A 21556-nucleotide genomic window follows, 5' to 3' on the forward strand; every position below is an offset into this window, starting at 1 on the left:
GGCAGGAGAATATTTTTTATTTATGAATATAATTAATTATGAAGCTTTTAAAAATAAAAATATAGAGTATAGAACAGTATTCCATCATACACTCCTTGTAAAAATAAAATTCAAGCATAGGGGACAGAATGATATTAAAAAGAAATAAATTTGATTAAAAATTAGGTGGAAAATTTCCTACATCTCTAGTAATGTATAATACTCAACAATAAGATCAATTATCAAGCTTTGTTTTCGGTAGATTATCTAAGTTCAATTATTTTTAAATAAAAAAAAATTGTTTTTAAAATAATAAAAATATATTTAATCGACATAGATGATTTATGAATACTTGCACAAAATTTAAAAGACAGTAATTAGTACATCTTTACCGTTCAAAAAAATTTAGAGAGTGATAAATTATAAATTTGATTGCTATTGTTATAATAAATTCATCCAACCAGAACTAAAAATAACGTTTCAAAAACCATAGACCAAACTTGTAATTTAATCTAGGAATACAAGAATGTACAAAAAAGGGAGAGAAAAGGTAGCAAATTCAGTACTTAAATAATCACCAAAATTATCAGAAACATAAGCGTTCACTCACATTGTATTTTAAAAGTAATTGGCTACAAGACATCATCATCAAATAAGAAACATGGATAAACTACAGCTATGAGCTATCTATAAATCATCCATAAGAAAACAAAACCCTGGTTGTTCGCTTCACTGTCTAAGCAGCAGGCTTCTGCTTCTTTGGTGCTCGATAGATACCAACAACACAAGCATGGTCTCGCTCGAATGGTTCAAGAGTCACTTGCTCTGTGGGTTTGAACTGGTCTGCCTTTAGCTTGTTCACTTCACTTGCAAACACTGCCTCTGCTGGAACGGTTGAGTCGATACAGTTGGCCTGCAAAGTTCAATATGAAATATATCATTTTCTGTTCATGGATTACGCCATGTTTCGCTTTTAAAAAAAAGGGCAATTCATTCACTCACCTTGATTGATATGACAAAATGGCCACCGGCTTTTAGAAAATAGGATGCATTAAGGGCCAAAATTCTTGCCTGCGTTGAAAAAGTAAAGAGGTCAATGTAAGAATCAAGATGTAGACAAGTTCGTAGGTTCAAAGAATTAATTAGCCAAGCAAGAAGACTAAAAAAGTCAGAACTGATGAAGGGTTTTAGAAAATAGGAAATTCTAGGACACATCAGAAACTCGGTTTGTGCATCATTCAAGAAGTCTTGAAGGGGAATCCGAGTAGTTCATCACATGCTAAGAAAAGAGGAAGAGCCTAAAAGGTAAAAAATATGATAAGAACTATGTACGGAGGAAAATATACCTGCAGGATAACCAGAAGCAAGAAATAAATTATTAAGTGAAAATTATGTGAATTGAAAGCTTAAAATTTGCAGCACCGTCACATTACAACTCATTTCCCAAAGCTTACACACCATAGAGATTATCATTGGGTAGGTGGGCATATAGAGATAATATAATATATTGATTAAGAATGTATCGCAACAAGAGCACTACAAAAACTCCAAATATAAATAAAAATACAAAAACAGAGCACTTTGATTTCAAGTATCAGCAACGGTCATAGCCTTCTCTACTAAACAAAAAAGAGGTAGAAGTGAAATTGAAGTGAATGCAATAACTATGTTTAAATCAATGAAGGGAAAAATATGATGACAAAAATATTCCGTGGGTAATAGAAAAATGAAGAAATGAAATTGAGAACTCCAACCACAAGTTGTGGAAGAACGATGCAATTTAGAAAAAAAAACAAACGAAAATAAAAATTAAAAAGAAAGTTTTTTAAAGCATCAGAAACTCGAATTTTGCATCATTCAAGAAGTCTTGAAGGGGAATCCGAGCAAATCGTCATATGCTAAATAATTGAAGGATAAAAAGGCATGAAGATTAAAATGATAAAATTGCATCAAAAGGTGTTAAAAAGTAAGGTAAAAGAAACAACAGATAGATTCTATTTATTATATAAACAAAGGAACTACGACATCAAATTTCAGCTATGTTGATGTTGTTCACATACAATGATAACACATAAAAAGAAGAGATACGAACCTGGTCTGGCTGAGCAACATCCGAAAAGATAACATCCACCATACCAACCAACATTCGGTACTTGGCTGGATGTCTGGCATCTTCAATGATGGGAATAACATTAGTACGCTTCTTAGCCATGTTGACTAAATCTCTACCACTTCTATGGGAGAATTCAACGGCATACACTATACCAGACTGCAAATCAAAGCAGCAACAATTGTTAATAACCCTTTACTTCATGAAAATTACTGAAGATACTCCTTAAATAACTACTTACAGGTCCAACAACATCTGAGACGTGAGACACAGTTGTTCCTGAAGCAGCACCAAGATACAGCACTCGAGCACCAGGTTTCTACAGAACGTACGTTTACACATTAAAAAGTTTGAAAACGAGGAGTAACACATAAAAGACTAGAACACCAAATATGAGGTGGTAGCACTTACAATCCATATGTCATCAACACCACCAAGAACGGCAGCAGCCAACTTGGACCTGAATGGGTTCCATACTCTGTATTCAATTTTTGTTCCATCTTCATTCTGGAAGAGCAGAACATATAATTCAATTAGCTATGCATACAGCTTAAAGGCAACTAGCGAACACAGCTATATACTTACGCGGCCATTGAAGTAACAATGGTCGATGTATAAATGATTCGAGCAACAAAAATATCAACATTCACCACCTATTCGGACATTATAATGCTAACTAGAAATCATCACAGAACAGTATATCAAACACTAGTCATCGAAGTTCTTGAAACTAAAAAATATTAAGGCGTAAGGCATTTAAAGGGCCATAATACTGTTTGACGTGGATCACCTGTACGGATATTCTCTTCTCATTGTACACGGATTCACCAGAGACCATGTTCTTAGTGACAAGAGCATCTTCTTTACCCTTGGCAATGAAAATACCTTCGTGTCTGTGGGGTTCAACGACAACTTTGCTTCCACCCTTCATACCACCTCCTCTTCCTCCACCGCGACCTCTTCCACCTCCGCGACCGCCACCGCGGCTTGCCATACCTCTGCCTCCACCGAAACCTCTACCTCCACTGCCACCGCCACCTCTGCCTCTACCACCCCTGCCTCCATCACCCCTTCCTCTAAATCCACCACCACCACCGCGGCCTGCACATATCAAACTTATTAAAATTAAACGACTCGTGCAAAGTGAAACACACGCTTCGAAATATTTAAAAAAATCAAGATATTAAAAGAACACGAAAGCTAGACAACTCCAAGAAAACAGAGTAAACTAAAGAGCTGGAGCAAACAATCGACCAAGCAGTAAACGATATTTTATAGTAGTTCAGTAAGTAGTAAGAATGGAAAAGCTCATACGCGCTCAACTAGCAAAACAAAACAGACCAACAATACATGAAGTTACAAACATTCTTCTCCATTGTATTCAACGGATCTTTTTCAAAATCCAAAAACAAACGAACAATCGTAGACAAAAAGAGTAAAACCTCTACTTGTTTCTCGTACGTACCTCGGGGAGGTCTCATTTCAGTGACCGAAAGAGCGAGCGCCGAAGGATAGTTTCCACTAGGGTTTTAGAACAACAGAGCGCGGGGACGAAGTAAAGGACGCTGGTTAAGGGTTTTAAATTTATAGGGGTTGCGTGCGGCGGCAATAAGAGGACCGGGTTCAGAAATAAGGTTTTGGGGGCGGTAACCTAGGGTTTCACTTTTGCAATGTAAAGCATAATTGCTGTTTATTTTCAAAAATGCCACTGGTTCCCATTAGTTGATGGGCCGAAGGCAAAAGGCCCAATAACGTCGTGTTGGATAATGGACTGTCGAATGGGCTTACATAGATTCATGGAGGCCCCGTTCCTCTTGGTTGTGTAAGGGCATCCCTAACCGATGGGCTTCGTTCCTTTTATAATAGATTTTTCTAAACCAATAAAATATATATAAAAGTTTTTTTTTTTTTTTAAGTTAAATTACGATGAAGGTTGAAATTTAGTCTTATCATATTAAAAAAAATTATATATAATTATGGCTCGATAAAACCTCATGAATAATTTATAATTTTTAAAATTTTAGGAAGTTTTTAGAATGATTTTAACAAATAAAAAAACATTAATTCTAATTTTTAGAATTACAGAGATTAGATTTTAATTTTCGGAATAACTTTACATATTCAATTTCTATATTCTAAAGTGAAAATGAATATAATTCAACCAATTTAATGTAATGAAATAAATAGTTTAATGGAAGAAAAAAAATGTTAAAAAATATATAAATTAAAAGAAAAAATTGAAATAAATTAGGATTTTAATTCTAATTCCCTACCTAATAGTTTGGGTAGTCTCCAACCACCTCTTATTTCATGATTATGGAAGTCTTTAATGTCTCTTTTTTATTTTATTTATAATTGTGAATGAGAATATTCTAAATTATTTCCATGATTCCTATATAGGACATTGATTCTTAATTATTTAGGAGAATAATATATCTTCTGCAAAGGTAAAGTTTGGTTATATTCTCATTCTCATTATTATTAAATTTTTTGAAGCATGGCATATTCTCTACATCAAATTAACAAAGTTCGACTAAAAGTACAAATAATTTAATACGAGAACTATTTATTTTAATCGGTAGGAAATACATTCATTCATTTAATATTCATCTAAGTCTCCTCTAAAAATAATCCAGAGTTAATTATTAATGACTTATTTATTATACATATTTTGAGGATTAGGTTTTGATGCAAAATAAAAAATTTATAAAGCAAATAAATATTGATAGTACGAAAAAAAGAGATATAACCAATATTGACCTTAAAGAATACGAGTAATTGGTGGAGTGATTCGTGATTTTCATTGCCTCCAAATTTTTATTTGAATATCTATAGACAATAGATCCAACTTGGTTCCACTGATATTGGGAATTTCATCGAGTTAGCCTATTCGAGCCGAAGGAGGAGAGGAAAGGAATTAGCTGAGCGGTTCGCAACTCTACAAGCTCAGATCGTATATTAAACTCGTAAACGCTATTTTAATTAATTATAATTCATAGGATTTATAGTCCAACACGTAAGATCTTTTTCTCCTTTGGTGACAAGAAGTAGAGGGAAGAAACTAAAAAGTAAAAGCATGCATGCTTTGAAAGGGACACATTCGGTATTCTAGATTGAATTCAAGGCTACGATTGGCACAATTTCGTGTCCGCGTCCATTTTCCAAATTCGCGTTCGCGTCCATCCCGCGTGGGCCCCACTCCATCCTTTTTTTCTTTTTTTCTTTTTGAATTATAAAATCTACACTTTGATTTTGCTTCTTCTTTAAATTACTATAATACCCTCTTGTTTATACATGACAAAATGAAAAATAGTGAATACCAACAAATAGAATAATGAACAGCATCGAATTAGACAACGAAGAGGGATGAGAAGAAGCTACTAATAAGGGTCCCACCATGACGTCAGCTTGCTTAGAAATTAAGCGAATGCCTTCCCTCGTGCATCTTGCCCAACTGTTTGCCTTCCCAGAATTGCCCTTGTCCAGAACAGGAAGCCTCCATACCTAAAAGGAGAATAACGTCATTTTGAATTAACTACATGCCACATGTCATTCATGGCATTTTCGTGATTAAGTTATAAAAGTACGGGCAGTTTTTGTAACAGCATGGTCCAGCGGCTACGTGTCCCCTATAAATCTCTGAAGCAACGTCTTTGCCAGAAGCAACGCGTTAGGATCCGATTCTCTTCTCTCAATTAATCGTTGAACGGCATTTTCCGGCCGCGGCACCAGCGATGGCCTCTCGCTACGAAGTGGAAGTGAAAATCCTGTCCGCTAAAGATCTTAAGAACATCAATTGGCGTTACGGTGGCCTGAAACCGTACGCCGTCGTTTGGATTGATCCGAAGAGTAAATCGTCGACGAAGGTCGATGCCGAAGGCGACACGTCGCCGTACTGGGACGAAACGCTAGTCATTCCATTCTCATCGCCGATTGAAGACTCTACGTTGTACATCGACGTGGTCCACGTCGTCTCCGGTGACGAAGACACCAAGCCGCTAATCGGCTCCGCCAAGCTTCACCTCTCTGAGGTCGTCGACGATGTTGGCCTCGGTGAACGATCTCAGCGGACTCTCCAATTGAAACGGCCATCCGGCAGGCCACAAGGGAAGGTCGAAGTTAAAGTAACGGTTCGAGAACCACGTTACCGACCCTCCGATTCTTACTACGCGCCGCCGTATGGGGTCCCACCGCCAGGTACGAACAGGGATTTTTCTGCTCCGCCACCGCCGCAGCCCTATGCCGCTCCGTACTCTGCTCCTCACGATCCTTACTATTCGACGGCCCCACCGTCCGGATACCCCTATGGCGGGTATAATGCACCGGCGCCGTATGGCCAATCGAATTACGGGCAGCCTTCGTACGGGCAGCCGAGTTACGGGCAGCCAGCGTATGGCGATCAGGTTTACGGGCATCCAGAGGAGAAGAAGAGCAAGTACGGGATGGGGACCGGATTGGCTATCGGTGCCGCGGCCGGAGTCTTAGGTGGATTGGCCTTGGGAGAAGGCGTGGAATACTTGGAGGACAAGATCGCCGAGGACGCGGCGGAGAGGGTGGAGGATGATCTTGGGTACGGCGACGATGATTTCTAGGAGAGAAAAGCGGTCGGTTACGGGTCGGGTCAAAGCATGTTTGTTTGTTGGAATTTCGGGTATGCTTGTTTGGGGCCCAATGGACTTATGTGCTTATGTCTACAACAGGCCACTCTTTGTTGGGCCCATTTGGGATGCGTGTTGCTCATGTAATCTTGGTCCATAATAATAATTTTCAAAATGACAAAAATATGTAATTTTCTAAAACACAGATAATTAACTTTACATGTTTAATCGAATTACAATAATGTTCTCAGGCTATAGTTTTTTTTATACCTTTGCTTTTTTTATTTAAATATAAATAATTTCAAAAACATTTACTTAGAAATATTTTTCATTTTTAATAATCACAGTATTATCTTTTCTGAAAAAAGCATATAATATAAAATAATGTAATACATATATATATATATATATATATATATATATATATATATATGTCACTTTTAAATGTTATAACTCAAACATGTGGTATGCTGGTTTAGGTTTTGCATTGTGGGGCCAAAAATACACTCAGCCACCCCATAAAAGGGGTCAGTTTTGAGGAAAATATCCAAACAGTTCCACTCTCTTGGTGGGCCCCACGACTAGTTTTTTTTTTTTTTTTTTTTCCATGTTACTTTTTATTATTTATTTTTAACTGACCACACGTGTAAACCTTGGGAAAGCCCTAAAGGTGGAATAATTCTCTACTTTTGTTATTTTTTTATTATTTATGTGCTCATCCTTTTCCAACTTTTTAGACAAAATCCATTGAGGAAATGAATGGGAATATATTCTTTTTATAAACGAATATATATTTTTTTAATAAAATTATTCCTTTTAATTTTTCTCCTTTATTTCTACATAAATGATTAAAAATATATTTTTAAATGCTCATTAATATTCTATTTTATTTGTTTGTAAAAGTAACAGAAAGTGAAGGTCAAATCATTCTTTTACATATGTTAGTCTCTATCACTATGGTTATTCTTATTATTTGCTAACCAATTAGTCTATTCAGTTTATAAAGTAATTACAAGTACAACATCATGATACTAGAAAAATCGTCACGACACTTTGCAAAACTAGCTTGAGTATGTCAATGTTATTAAGTTAGATATACGAATACTTTAGATACATGCACAAAAAAGAGCTTGGGTCGAGGCCCATTTGTGGCTAGGTTATAAATGAATCCACACATGCACGAACCCACCTAAAAAAATGAAGATGGGTCTCGGCCCATTTATAGCTACATTACAAATGAACTCATCGTACGCACGTTTTATATGTAGAAGGTTATATACAATTCCTTGCCGACCAAACTGATTGACCTTATCATATGCTTTAACGACTTGATATATATAAAAAGGCTAGGGCATAGGCACTAAAATTCAAATGCAAAGGGGGTGTTTATTGATATTAAAAAGTGAAACATTTTACCTCTCAAGCAACAAGGTGCTGGAGAAAATAAAAGGAAAACACCAAAAATAATAATAATAATTTAGATGAAAGTAATAAAAAAGAAGTTAAAAAGTTAGCTGTCAATCAAAAGGCAAAAATAAATAAATAAAATAAATAAATAAATAAATAAAATAAAAAAGCCTCTTATGAGTGAGAGAACTTGTTCTTCAAGTCGCTGCTGTAAAAGCATATAATTTCAGAAGGGGGGCTNTGAGGCCAAGGAAGAGGTTGAGATATCATCATCAGAAAGCAATAGGATAATGGCTACGAGGGAACCATTCGTGCAAGCTTAATCTAGAGAGAGAGAAATAAAGGGGCAAAAAAGTCACTTTTTTTGACACCCAAATCCATAATCTGAAACCAAGTGGATCTGCGCACGTGCACAACTTGCGCGAGGAATAGGGATTATGCTTCTATTTCCATTAAAAAATTACTTTTATTTACTTAATAAATCACCCTTTTACTTGCTTATATTTACGTTGCTTGCCCCTCTCATTGATTCGAATTACGTCACCTCCACTACTCGTGTCATCATCACCATTATTTTTTAAATTGCTCAACATTTAAAAAATATTAAATATTTGTTAAAAATTATAGAAATATTTTATTGCATATTTTAACGGCTATAATTGTTTTGATGAGGCATCTTAAATTAGATCGGTGGAGATCTGATGGCCCACAGAATGACAGTCACATGGGTCACGTGCCGGGGTGTAGCGATTGCATAAATGAGAGCACAAGGAGCTCACGAGTATCTCACGCACCTCCTTTTGTTGTTGGAGACAGGCATTTAAAGTCCACCCTTTTGCAGTTATTTCCCTGGGGCTAATTTCGTAATTTCATCTAAGTTCAAGGGCATCTCTTCAAGGGGGCTTATTATTAACTTCTAATTTCCGAGGTGGATTTTCATAAATTAATTAAATTTCATCGTATTAAAAAATACGCGGGTCAACAAATAATTATGCAAGAGTGTGCTATAAATTATGAATATTTTGAAATAATCCAAAATTCGTGAAATTACAAATATACCCTCATTCTCGAAATGAAATTCCATTGGAATTCTAGGGAGTTTTATGGCAAAACAAAGTTGATTGGGGCTTTGGAAATAATTTTTGAAATATCTTAGATTTAAAAAAAAATAAAGGTAATTTATGGAGACAGTTTACCAACAGACAGGTTAACCAGGTAACTTAAAAGTTAAAATAACTATATTTTTGTCCATACCTATGAAATGGAAGGACGATTATTTGGAAATTTACTTTCTAAAACCACAGTAAAAGTAATTTTTTTTTTTATAAATTTGTGTTTTTTTTTATAATGAAAATAATAGTAATTATGGAGTCATCATGGGCGTTGCCATTAATATTATAATTTAAGATTATGAATTTTTGAAGTGGGTCCCATTGGATTATCGGTTCTAAATGATTACTAAAAATTGCGGAAATCAGAGGATAAATGCCGGACGAGGCACCCAACTCGACTTTAGAGACAACCAGACTCCAGATTTTATATATTTTTTTATTATTTTTTATTTAGGTTATTATTTTTATTATATAAATAATTGGAAATATATAAAATGAGAAAATACGATCCCTCTCTTCCTTGGCCCCGAGTTTTTCATTTCTTAGATCAAATCCGAAAGTCGTTTATGTTTCTTTTTTTGGCTGTCAACTCTGATCTCACTGGCGAGTAATTGATTTTGCCGGGGAGTTAGCGGCGGTAGGTTGGTCAGAAAACACGGCGAACTTGTTGAAGAGTCCGGCGGTAGAGCTATCTGGATTGGCGGAAGGTGGAGATGGGAAGTATGAACAACAGCGTGGATACGGTTAATGCTGCTGCTACTGCGATCATCTCCGCTGAGGCTCGTGTTCAGCCTCCGACGCCTTCGGTAGGTGGCTTTTTTCTTTATTCTGTTGTCTGATTTTACTTTGAAACTGAGAATAGTGCGATAATTTGATTGAGGATTAAGTCTTTGATCTCGGCGTTGGTTTGCTATTTTGTGTTTGGATGGGGAAAATCTCATAAAAGTTGATGACCTGATTGATTTTCTCTGATTTGAGAAAACCGTGTTGGTTACGCTTTCCTTTATTTCTTGATTCTAAGATTTTGATTTGGGGTTCTCTGCTTCGGTTGCTGGTTTTTATTACTGTGTTGCTTTTTTTTTTTCTTTGGATGAAGATGTTGGAGGTTAAATTCCCGAAAATTTGTTGCTTAATTAGTCTGACCGCTGAAAGTTGAGGATAAGGCAACTTGAAAAGTTACTTTTAATTTGTTTCGAAACAGAAAGGAATGAGAACATGAGGTTGTTCGGTAGTTAATTACAAGCTCGAAATGCTAGTTTCTGTGCAATAAATTCCTTCAGAACATTGATTCATTCGGTGTAAGATTGTCAATATCGTGGAACTTCTATCAATTTAATTAGCGATCTTATGTACTTCACTAGATTTCTCGAGTTAGTTGTTTTTCTATAATGGATCTTGCAGCTGTATACAGTGTATCAATTAATTCGGCTCTTCTAGGCTTCAGTTTTTTCTATTAAGGTTGAGTTTGGCCTAGGCTGAGATTTCTTTTAATGTGGACAGACAAAAATTTGCATCTGTTTAAAGGAAGATTCTAAGCTCCTGAAGGTGCGGTTATTGAGCTATCATACCGCTTCTTATCTTGGAGCAATTAACCGTCAAAATCTTTAGTTTTAAGCTTAAGAATGAAGAACACTTTTCATAGACCTCAGATCATCTACCTGAATGAATGGCTCATAACTGAGACGTCTCTTTATGCAGAGCTTTTCTGGAACCAGTTTGGTTTGTTTGGTTACCAACACAACGTGAATTATTTATCAATTTGCCCCAGAAACATAAATGTTCGGTTAATTTGATTTTTGTGGCCATTGGATGGAGTGGTTTTTTTCGCTCTCTTCCTTTCATTCTTATGCTATGTTGCCTGACACGAGGAGGTGAGAAAGTAGTATACTGTTTTGTTAACACTCAACCGTTGATGAATATGAGCTTATACTAGTAAGGTCTATAACAGCCGAAGATCTTAGATTTCTCAACAATTGTTCTTAGTACTGCTCTGTTGGTCTTTTGATTTATGTTCTTTTGTTATCTGAGTACAGAAACGAAGATGGGGTAGCTGCTGGAGTCTGTACTGGTGTTTTGGAATCGGTTCACAGAAAAACAGTAAGCGTATTAGTAATGCTGTACTTGTTCCGGAACCTGTGGTACCAGGAGCTGTTGCTGCTGCTGTTGAACACCGACCACCTTCAACCACAATGGTATTACCTTTCATTGCCCCTCCGTCTTCTCCTGCATCTTTCCTCCAGTCCGAACCTCCATCACATAGTCAATCTCCCGCTGGATTACTCTCTTTAACTGCCCTTTCAGTCAATAGCTACTCCCCAAATGGACCTGCATCCATTTTTGCAATAGGCCCTTATACATATGAGACCCAGTTGGTCTCGCCTCCAGTTTTTTCTGCCTTCACCACTGAACCATCAACTGCTCCTTATACTCCTCCTCCTGAGTCTGTGCAATTGACCACACCCTCCTCTCCTGAAGTGCCATTTGCTAAATTGCTGACATCTTCTCTAAGCCATACTAATAGAAGTTTTGGGACTAACCACAAGTTTGCACTATCCCATTGTGATTTCCAGCCTTATCAACCCTATCCAGGTAGCCCCGGTGCCTATCTTATATCACCTGGATCAGTAATTTCAAACTCTGGTACATCTTCTCCTTTCCCTGATAAGCACCCCATTCTTGAGTTTCGCATGGCTGATGCTCCCAAGCTGTTGGGTCTTGAACATTTTACAACTCGCAAATGGATCTCGAGAATGGGTTCTGGATCTTTAACGCCGGATGGTACTGGTTTAGGTTCTAGGTTAGGTTCGGGAACTTTGACCCCTGATGGTATGGGATGTTCGAGATTAGGATCTGGATCTGTGACCCCAAATGGCATGAGACAAGATTCAAGATTGGGCTCTGGAACCTTGACGCCTGACGGTTTGGGGCATGCCTTGCAAGATGGTCTATTGTTGGACAACCAAATATCTGAGGTGGCTTCCCTTGCCAACTCAGGAAGTGGATGTCCAAATGATGTGACAAATCATAGGGTGTCATTTGAGTTAACAGGCGAAGATGTTGCACGTTGTCTTGCAATTAAGTCAATGACATCCATTAGAACCGAATCAGAGTCGTCTCCAAAGTGCCATCAAAATGAAAACAAAGAATCATCATCAAGAGAAGCTGAAACTTATGAGTTCTTTGACATCAAGACGACTTCTTCCACAGCACCTGAAAAAGCTGCAGGAGAGGACAATCGATGCTACCAAAATCAACGAGCTGTAACTCTCGGTTCGTTCAAAGAGTTCAACTTCGACCGAACAAAAGGAGAAATGCAGAATACAGCCTCGGTTGGTGCAGAGTGGTGGGCGAACGAAAAGGTGGGTGTGAAGGAAGCCAGTAGTCCAGGCAACAACTGGACTTTCTTCCCAATCTTGCAATCTGGGGTCAGCTGAGTTAAGATCTTTTGAATGTACATTTGAATGTAATCTTCCTTTGGAAATTGAAGTTTTAGGAAAAGAATGTTTTCCAATAGACAGCAGAAAGAAGAGGTAGTGTTATTAGGGATAACTAATGTGGGTACTGAAGGAGCATTCTTTATCATACTGCAACAAGTAGATGATTCATAGAAGCCTTTTATTCTTTGTTGTCTTGTAAAATAATATGAAATTTCATTCTTCCCCAACAATGAAACTTCCCTTCTTCAAAACTCTCTGGTGATTCTTAGCTTATTCCTCTGCAACTAAGTGTAAAAACTTCATTTCTCTTTTGATTCCAATATGGATATTTTGGTTTATTATGTATCTTAATTTTAGAGTTCCAACTCAATTTAATGCAAGTGATTATTTAATTTCTAAACTTTAGTATTTAGTCTAAACACCATAGAATTGCAGATTCTCCTACTAATCTCTAGACCACGACATCCTCGAATCAATTTGGATCAACCCTAAAGTCTTTAGGTTATAGATATATATTGTTTAACTCAGACAAGATAGAATATTTAATCTTACTTTACAATTTTATGAAATTGTAAAGGACCGAGCTTTCTTATCTACCAAACATGTAGACCATAAATTCGTTAATCTCAAAACTAAGCTTTACGTAGGCATTCAATTATCCGACCCTAACTAGAAATGTGAAATTATTGGTAGGTCGGCCCAAAATGGATCAGGTCAATTGGGTATCAATTGGGTAGACCAGTTTTGGCACCAAACCAACTCCCATTCTTTAAAACTTATAAAATTCCATGTTTTAAAACCTACCATTTCCCTTTGCTTCATTTATTTCTTTAAACATATATTTTTAAACAATAAGCGAAAACTAATATTAAATGACAAATAATAATATATTTATTTCATGATTATCGTTGAAAAACAAATAATAATAGTTTAATCTAAAGTTTTCAATCACATAATTTCCAAATTGACGCATATTTGTATCCATAATATAAAATTCAAATTATGAGATGATAACATAATTGGAAAATAAATAAAACACCCTCACATTTTTTCCAAGATCTTCAAAAAAAAAAAAAAAAAAAAAAAAAAAAAAAAAAAAAAAAAAAAAAAAAAAAAAAAAAAAAANAATAAAATTAGAATTAAAAAAATGAAAAACAAAATTGTTAATATTTCAATTCTTCAAATTCTTTTCAACAGTCCAACAGTGAGAAAAAATATTTTTTTTTTGGCATTATTTCAAAAGAGAATCCATAGTTATTTAATATTTTGTAGTGAAAATAGACTAATATGTCTTTCAAACAATTTTCATTTTCTTTCTCACTAACCTATATCATAAGAACATCTCTAGCCATAGTAAATAGAGGGGCGAGAGCTAGAGATCGATGGAGGCTCACGGTTAGGGTCAATGTCGATTGATTTCGACTAATTTTAGCAATATTTCAGATTCTATGCTCACCCCTATTCATTTCTAGGTCTTTGAAATCTTGTTCATTAACACCATTTGTAAAGCTTTTCTCTAACTCGTTCTTTCTTCCATACTGATACATGAAGCTTGATAGAGGTCTCCATTAATTCATATGTGTAGATCACTCCAGTGGTTGCTCGGGCCAAGTGAAGTCAAAGTGTTAGTTGGTTGTTGTTTTATTAAGCTAATTAAGAACAACCAAACGGGTTTAAATTGTTACAAATTTTAAAATATAAAGACTAAATTATTACAAACTACTAAATTAAACACTTCTTTCTAACTGTCTCCATCAAAACACAATCGCTAGAAGACTTGGTTACGAAGTTTATGGCCATGATAAACAATAACTTTCTCTAGAAAAACAAACAGTGTTCATAAGTATGAAAATGAGAGAGTCAAATTTGGCCCATGGCCTAAAATACAAACACAATTTCAAAGCTTTGAAGGCTCCATCTTAACCATAACTGCAAGAGAATTCCTTGTGAAGGAACAAAAATCAATAGCTCTTGGAAAAGAAAAACATGAGGTTAATGTGAAACTGTGGAAAATTGAGCTCAAAAAGGGGCCCTCTGTGAGGAATATAGGTCAATTGTGACCTCTGGCTGTTGCAGCCACACCCAGTGTGGGCCTTTTCTTCATTTAATTTTTCTTGTCCTGTGCCTAACAATAGCTTCCCCAACACATGGATGGGAACCATCTTTGTAGCTCCAAAGTTTGACGCTACTTCTGTTGTAACGTTTCATTTCGAAATCACCACGAAAGAGACGGTTTGAATAAATGACATTCGTTTCTCCAAATAAGTTGTAAGAGTCCAAGCCTACTATTGGGTAGAGGTTGTTCCCCTCTCAACATCTCAAAATCTCAAAATCTACCTTATTTGGTATCCAGCGTCCTCACTGGCATATCGCTCGATGCCTAGCTATGATATCATTTGTAACCGTCCAACCTCATAAGCCCACTGCTAACAAATATTATCCGACTCGGTTCGTTGGGTATCGTAGCTGTAACGACCCAGATCCATTACTAGCAGATACTGTCCTCTTTGGACTTTCCCTTTCAAGCTTTAAAACGTGTCTGTAGTGAAAGGTTTCCACACCCTTATAAATGATGGTTTGTTCTCCTCCCCAACCAACGTGAGACATCACAATCCCACCCCCCTTTGGGGCCCAGCGTTCTTGCAGGCACTCTTTCCTTCCTCGAATCGATGTGGGACCGCCTCCAAATCTACCCCTTTGAGGCCCAGCGTCCTTACTGGCACACCGCTTCATGTCTACCCCCCTTCGGGGAATAGCGAGAAAGCTGACACATCGTCCGGTGTCAGACTCTTATCTATTGTGATGTCCCAAATTAGTTGTGGAGGAGAACAAATCACCCTTTATAAAGATATGGAAACTTTCCCCTAGCAGACGCGTTTTAAAGCCTTGAGGTGAAGCCCGAAAGAGAAAGCTTAAAGAGTACAATATCTGCTAGCAGTGGATCTAGGTCGTTACAGTAGCTAATCTCACGATTTTAAAACGCGTTTATTACAAAGAGGTTTCTACACCCTTATAAGAAATGTTTCGTTCTTATCTCGGATTCAAACACTCGAGATGTATGGGAAATTCGTTGCTAATAGATCGGGCCCAGTGTCCTCAAACTCAAAAATAAGAAGCTAAAGGGAAGATTAAAAAAAATTATTTTGAAAAAACTAGTTCAAAGTTCGATTGAGTTCAATTTTTTTAGGTGAGTCAATCTATGACGTGGAGATTTGAATCTTTAATAACATATATTTTAATAATTTGAGTTATGAAATGGCAAATTGATTATTAATTTAAAAAGTAGTAATCCCATTTTTATTTTATTTTTAGGATATGTATATATTTTATTAACTTATTAACAATTTTTTAGTTGGAAACTATAATACCGTACGATCTTTAACTATAATAAAATACTCTAACAAGCAAAAAAAGAATGGACGTTCAACAACATTGATATGGGTTGTTGGAACTAAAATTGGATATTATTAAACAACATAAATTAAAATTTATAAAATTAATTATTGTATTTATTTAAATTTCAATAAAATTATTGTTGTTGTTGATTATATACCATCACCCCCAACTACTTTCAAAATCTATAAATTCTTCTATCAATCAAATAAATACTATGGATTTTAATTAAAATCATTTATAAATAAAATTTACTTAAAAATTGGATTAGTTTATTAAAAACACGAAAATACAAAATTATTATAGATTCAAATAAGATTAAAAAGCTCAACAACTCACCGAACGTGAAAGGACATTTGGGTTGAATTCGAGTCCTCTGTTGTCTCAACTCTAACAATGATCATTCCCTAATGATTCGACTCTCCGATATGATATTGTCCACTTTGAGCATAAGCTCACATGGTTTTGCTTTGGGCTTCTTGATTATAAATTCATGGCCATTCCCTAAATTAGTCGATGTGGGACTTTCATCCAATATGAAAGTGAGTATTTCATTCGGATATTTCAATATACATAACTTTTGCGACATTATTTAAAATAATTTATATTAAAAATATTGGATGAAAAGTAGTCCATCAAAAAGCATACCAAACATAGCTTTACACGTGCGAACACATTCTTATGCTAGTTGAAGAAGTGAAGAATATGCCATCTAAATGCCATAATTGACCCCTACCAACAACCCTTTTATATCACTCCATAATTCTCCCCCACCATTTTTATATATCTTACAAATTAAAAGATAAATTTTAATATTCCAATTTCATCTCAATAAATAATATTAAAAATTAAGGACGGAAAGGCATCTAATTAAAATTTAAAAGTATTTAACCTTAACCATTATTGCTTGTTTTTATTTTTTTTAATGATCTTTTAAAAAAAAATATATTTTCTAAGTTCTTAGTGCCTAATGCCTTACCCATCAATAGCTATGTTTTAAAGGGAAAAAATTATTTTATTTAAATTAAAATATCATTAAAATTTTAATAATTATTTAAAATTAAATTTTGTAATTAATTTCAAATTAATTGACGAATAGTTTTAAAATATATTTAAGACTAAAATATTGTTTTAATTTGCAAGTCTCTTCCGTACATATGGGAAAAGGTTAAGGGAAAAAGGTGGTTTTATTATTATATTTTCAAATCTATTATGGATTGTTCTTATATTTATGTGATTTATTATTAAATAAAAAAATAGAGAGTGGCTACCTATTTTATCTATCAATAAATTGTATCCGTTTAGTGGCGAGCCAATTCAAATCAATTGAGATGTCGATGAGGTAAGAAAGCCTCCTCGTCCTTATCCTTGACTCCTATTTCAATTTTCGTTCTTGTAAATTCTCTATTTATTTTCACTCGAGACAGGGATCCAAGAAGAAAATTTTTCTCAATTATATATAATATATAGACAAAAATCTCTCCTTATTCTCTCACATTCAGTTTAAATAGAGATGTGATACCTGTGGGGTCCTAACCTTACCAGTTAAACAAACATCTCTAGTCAAGTCGGTGAAAGCCAAATAATTTTCGGTAGAAACTCAATTCACCCAAATTTAGAGTGTGTGACAAACTCACGCGTGCATGCAGTTCTTGTTTTCCACCCACTTATTTTTCTCAATTGTTAATTTGAGTACATTCTCTTCATCCAAGATTTTGCATCAATAATCAATAATTAGTGCACAAAAAAGTGATTTTTTTTTTTAAATGATTACTACTTGCTGCATTTATTAATTAATTATTAGATGTTCGAGTTTTTTTTAGCAAACTAAAATAGGTAGATTAAATTATAATTTTTAAAATATCACATGCAAATTTAAAATTAATTATATTGTACCTTCTATAATTTAATCTTTTATTTATCAACGACCCTTTTAACAAATTAAAGCTCTCTTAGTGCACGTTGACCTGTCACTCACTAAAATAAAAAAAGAGAAAAAAAACTACAATTTTTTAATGTTATTACCACTTGTTTATTTGTTAATAAATTATTATATTTCTAAGTCTCATAGTGCATTATGATATGTAAATCTTTAAAACTAGGGTTTTTATTTAAATTATAGAGAAAATTACTATTTATTTTGTTTACCAATAAATTGGTTGTGTTGGCACGTGGTAATTAAGATATACAAGAAAACATTTTATATTTGTAAGTTCCTAATGCATATTGACGTGTGAATCACTCAAATATGAAAAGTAAAATTAAAAAAAATAAATTATCTATTATCTATTTTATTTTATTAATTAATTCTTTAAATATATATTTGAAAGTGGGTTAAGATTTAACGTTATTTTTAAAATATAAAAAAATAATTAGATTTAGATTCGAATTTGACAGTTAAGTTGCATTATAGTTTTATTTGAATGTGGTATCAGTTTGTTCATATATTATGCTCTTACTAAAATGCAATACTAATTTTGTTATTAAATGATTTTAGAGTCGTTGCAAACATTAAGTGGGGGACGGAATTTTTTTTAATGTATTTTTTAAATCTCATAGCAAAACCACATTTATTTTAAAAGGAAAAAAGAAAAAGAAAACTGAATAGTTTGGAGTACTTTTATTTTATTTTTGTATTATTGTTATTATTATTCTGATAAAGTATTTATACAAAAATTGGTTTAAACTATATAAAATGCACTACTTTAATTAATTTTTTAAAGATATTGGTTTTTTAAAGATCTTTTTAAAATATATATATATATATATATAAATGCATTATTGACATCACGTAAAGGAACTGACTTTTTTCGATTTCTCATTAGTTAAAATAAATTAGTATTAAGTTATAATTAAACACTATAAAGTATGCAACTTTTAGATATTGTATATTATTATTATTAAAAAAAAAACATTTTGATATATATATATTTTAAAAGCGTATATTGTGCTTGTTATGCAATCGGGCGTCGACGGCTAACTCAAATGCTCTTGAACCCCACAAAATAATCGCCTTATTACACGATTCACTAATTCTGTCTGAGGTGGGGTACCTATTATTCGTCGACGGTCTAGGATGTTGCTTAGTTACGAAGGAAATTTTTTCTTCATCTTAAGAGTTTAATTTTGTTAGATATATTGAGCGCCCAAGAATGTACATCTTCGTCATCTTTAATGTTTTAGGAAAGCAATAAATTTAAAATTTTTAATGAATAAATTATAATTTTAATTCATTCCGAATACAAATATTTATTTTACAAATTAGCTTTAGTTATAAATGAATAAAAAATAAAATTATTTCTCAAATTTATAATTATATTTATTTTACCAATTAGGTTTAGTTATAAATGAATAAAAAATAAAATTATTTTCCAAATTTATAGTTGTATTTATTTTACAAATTAGCTTTAGTTATAAATGAATAAAAAATAAAATTATTTCCTAATTTATGATTGTATTTAGCTATAAATGAATAAAAAATAAAATTATTTCCCAAATTTATAATTATCTCTAAAAGGGAATGGATTACATCGAGTGAGTGGATTAAGTTAGGGCAAATTCTTGAAAAAAAAAAAAATAGTGGTAATAATAGAGATTAAAAAATAAAAGTTATAGATACGTAGTTTAAGGATAAGATACGATAAGTATCCGTACCATAGTAATTTAACATTATTGTGTGGTGTATAAGTCGAGTTGAATTAAAATATTAAAATTAAAGATGAATTTTGTTTTAAAGTTATATTTGTTGGTAAGTCAAATTATTGTTGAGATGGTGGTGGGTGCCAGTTTAGCTGCATGTTTGACATAGAAGATTGAACCAATTAATTTGGTTGACTATATGCTATGGGTGTGCATTTTTTGGTTTGATTTTCAACCTTCAATTAAATGTGGACTATCATGTGTCCTCTTTTAATTTGTCACATTATTTTCATTAAAACCAAACTTTACAAATATTTTTGGATCCATCCTTTTTTATATTTTATTTTTCATTAAATTATCATGATAGAAAAACAAATCCAAATTGTAATCTTCTTTCATTTTATAACTTATTTATATTAATAATATATTTAATAATATATATTCAATCAAAATATAACTACTTATTAGTTAAGTATATTTTTGGGTCTTTTAAGGTATGAAACTGATTCTTGACTATAAAATTAAAAATCATTACTAAAAAAAGTTTAAATCTCAGTTTTTTAATTTCTATTTTTTTTTATCATATACTTAAAAAAAAAAAAAAATTATATACTTTTTTATTTATTTTATTTCATGAATTTTAAAATATTTATTTTAGTTTCAAGAAGAAGAAAAAACCCTTTTAATAATTTGTTTGAAAAAAATAAAATATGATTTTTAAAATTTCAGGGATAATTATAATTTACTCGAACATAACTCATGAATCTCCATATTTTAAATAGTTTTTGACAAAAATAATAATAAAATAATTCTAAAACACTTTTTATTTTTTATTTTTATTTTTTCATATTGTCATTATTGATAACTTTTATAGAAACAAGTTCGACCACTTCTTGAGATTGAAAAGTTATCATATAATTTTAAGGATGAACGTACTCATTACCATGTGTTTTAAGAAAAATTTTCAATATATTTTAAAGGAATTTATAAGATTAATTAAATTAATGTCATAATTTATATATAGATAGAATTTTAAGGATAACTATAGAATAAATCATAATTTAAATTTGAGATTTGTTTCTTTTCTTTTCTTTTCTTTTTTTTTAAATAAGGGATATAATAACAAAAATAGAAAAATAAAAATAAAAATAATTAAAACAAATTGGCAAAATGGGGAGGGAGTCATTTCCCAGTATATATTTATGGTTTATGATAATTTTGACTAAGACTTTCACACTAATTCTTCCTTAATTATTTTCTCTAAATTTTTTTTTTTGTTATTTTTAAAATACCCTTTATCAACTTAAATGTAATTCAATTAATAAGGTATGTACTTTCGATTAAGAGGTCAAAAATCTATATATATATATATATATATATATAAAAGAAAATCTAAATGAGAAGGATATATATATATATAAAAGGTAAAATAAAAATTTATCTTGACATTTCAACAGCCGCGCATTTAGTAAAGATTTTACGTGTAGTACATAAACTCATGCAACTTTAACATTTATTGGGTTTGTATTGAATTTGGAAATGATTGCTTTTAAGTTTTATTATTAAATGCTATCAAAATTATCATATATTTTTATTTATGAATTTTAAATTAATTTTACTCGGTTGGTAAGTTTTAAAATATTATATTATTGAATTTTATTTCTATTATATTGGAAAATTTTATACATTTATCTAAAAGTTTTTAAACATCATATATATATATATTTATGATTTATCATAATTTCTTATCCATTAAATTAATTAGCAAGAAAACATGGACTAAATTAAAATAAACTCCAAATTATACTAAATTTTGGGATAAAAAGATTAATTTTCTCAAAATCCATGGATAAGGACAAATAATTTGTGCGACTTTTCAAA

General features: G+C 32.9%; 3 protein-coding genes and 2 non-coding genes across 5 annotated transcripts; 2 read left to right on the top strand and 3 right to left on the bottom strand.

Annotated features, from left to right (window-relative positions):
* Positions 1 to 528: 528 nt before the first annotated feature.
* LOC111802668 (mediator of RNA polymerase II transcription subunit 36a-like) lies at positions 529 to 3707 on the bottom strand. The gene is made up of 7 exons (XM_023687114.1): positions 3555 to 3707; positions 2880 to 3190; positions 2501 to 2596; positions 2331 to 2408; positions 2072 to 2248; positions 982 to 1050; positions 529 to 892 (listed from the first exon to the last, which is right to left on the bottom strand). The coding sequence occupies exons 1-7, from the start codon at positions 3568 to 3570 to the stop codon at positions 716 to 718; spliced, it is 924 nt and encodes a 307-aa protein (XP_023542882.1). The 5' UTR covers positions 3571 to 3707; the 3' UTR covers positions 529 to 715.
* LOC111802789 lies at positions 1190 to 1261 on the bottom strand. The gene has a single exon (XR_002816323.1). It is a non-coding gene; the product is annotated as a small nucleolar RNA snoR60 (small nucleolar RNA).
* On the bottom strand, positions 1809 to 1880 carry LOC111802788. Its single transcript, XR_002816322.1, has one exon. It is a non-coding gene; the product is annotated as a small nucleolar RNA snoR60 (small nucleolar RNA).
* A 2026-nt stretch (positions 3708 to 5733) lies between the features above and the next one.
* LOC111802416 (protein SRC2-like) lies at positions 5734 to 6942 on the top strand. The gene has a single exon (XM_023686767.1). The coding sequence runs from the start codon at positions 5824 to 5826 to the stop codon at positions 6679 to 6681; it is 858 nt and encodes a 285-aa protein (XP_023542535.1). The 5' UTR covers positions 5734 to 5823; the 3' UTR covers positions 6682 to 6942.
* Positions 6943 to 9683: 2741 nt separating this feature from the next.
* On the top strand, positions 9684 to 12894 carry LOC111802681. The gene is made up of 2 exons (XM_023687138.1): positions 9684 to 10012; positions 11240 to 12894. Exons 1-2 carry the CDS (start codon positions 9920 to 9922, stop codon positions 12638 to 12640), a joined length of 1494 nt encoding a protein of 497 aa, XP_023542906.1. The 5' UTR covers positions 9684 to 9919; the 3' UTR covers positions 12641 to 12894.
* The last annotated feature ends 8662 nt before the right edge of the window (positions 12895 to 21556 follow it).

The sequence above is a fragment of the Cucurbita pepo genome, chromosome LG09, assembly GCF_002806865.2.
Source record: "Cucurbita pepo subsp. pepo cultivar mu-cu-16 chromosome LG09, ASM280686v2, whole genome shotgun sequence".
Taxonomy (NCBI): Eukaryota; Viridiplantae; Streptophyta; class Magnoliopsida; order Cucurbitales; family Cucurbitaceae; genus Cucurbita; species Cucurbita pepo.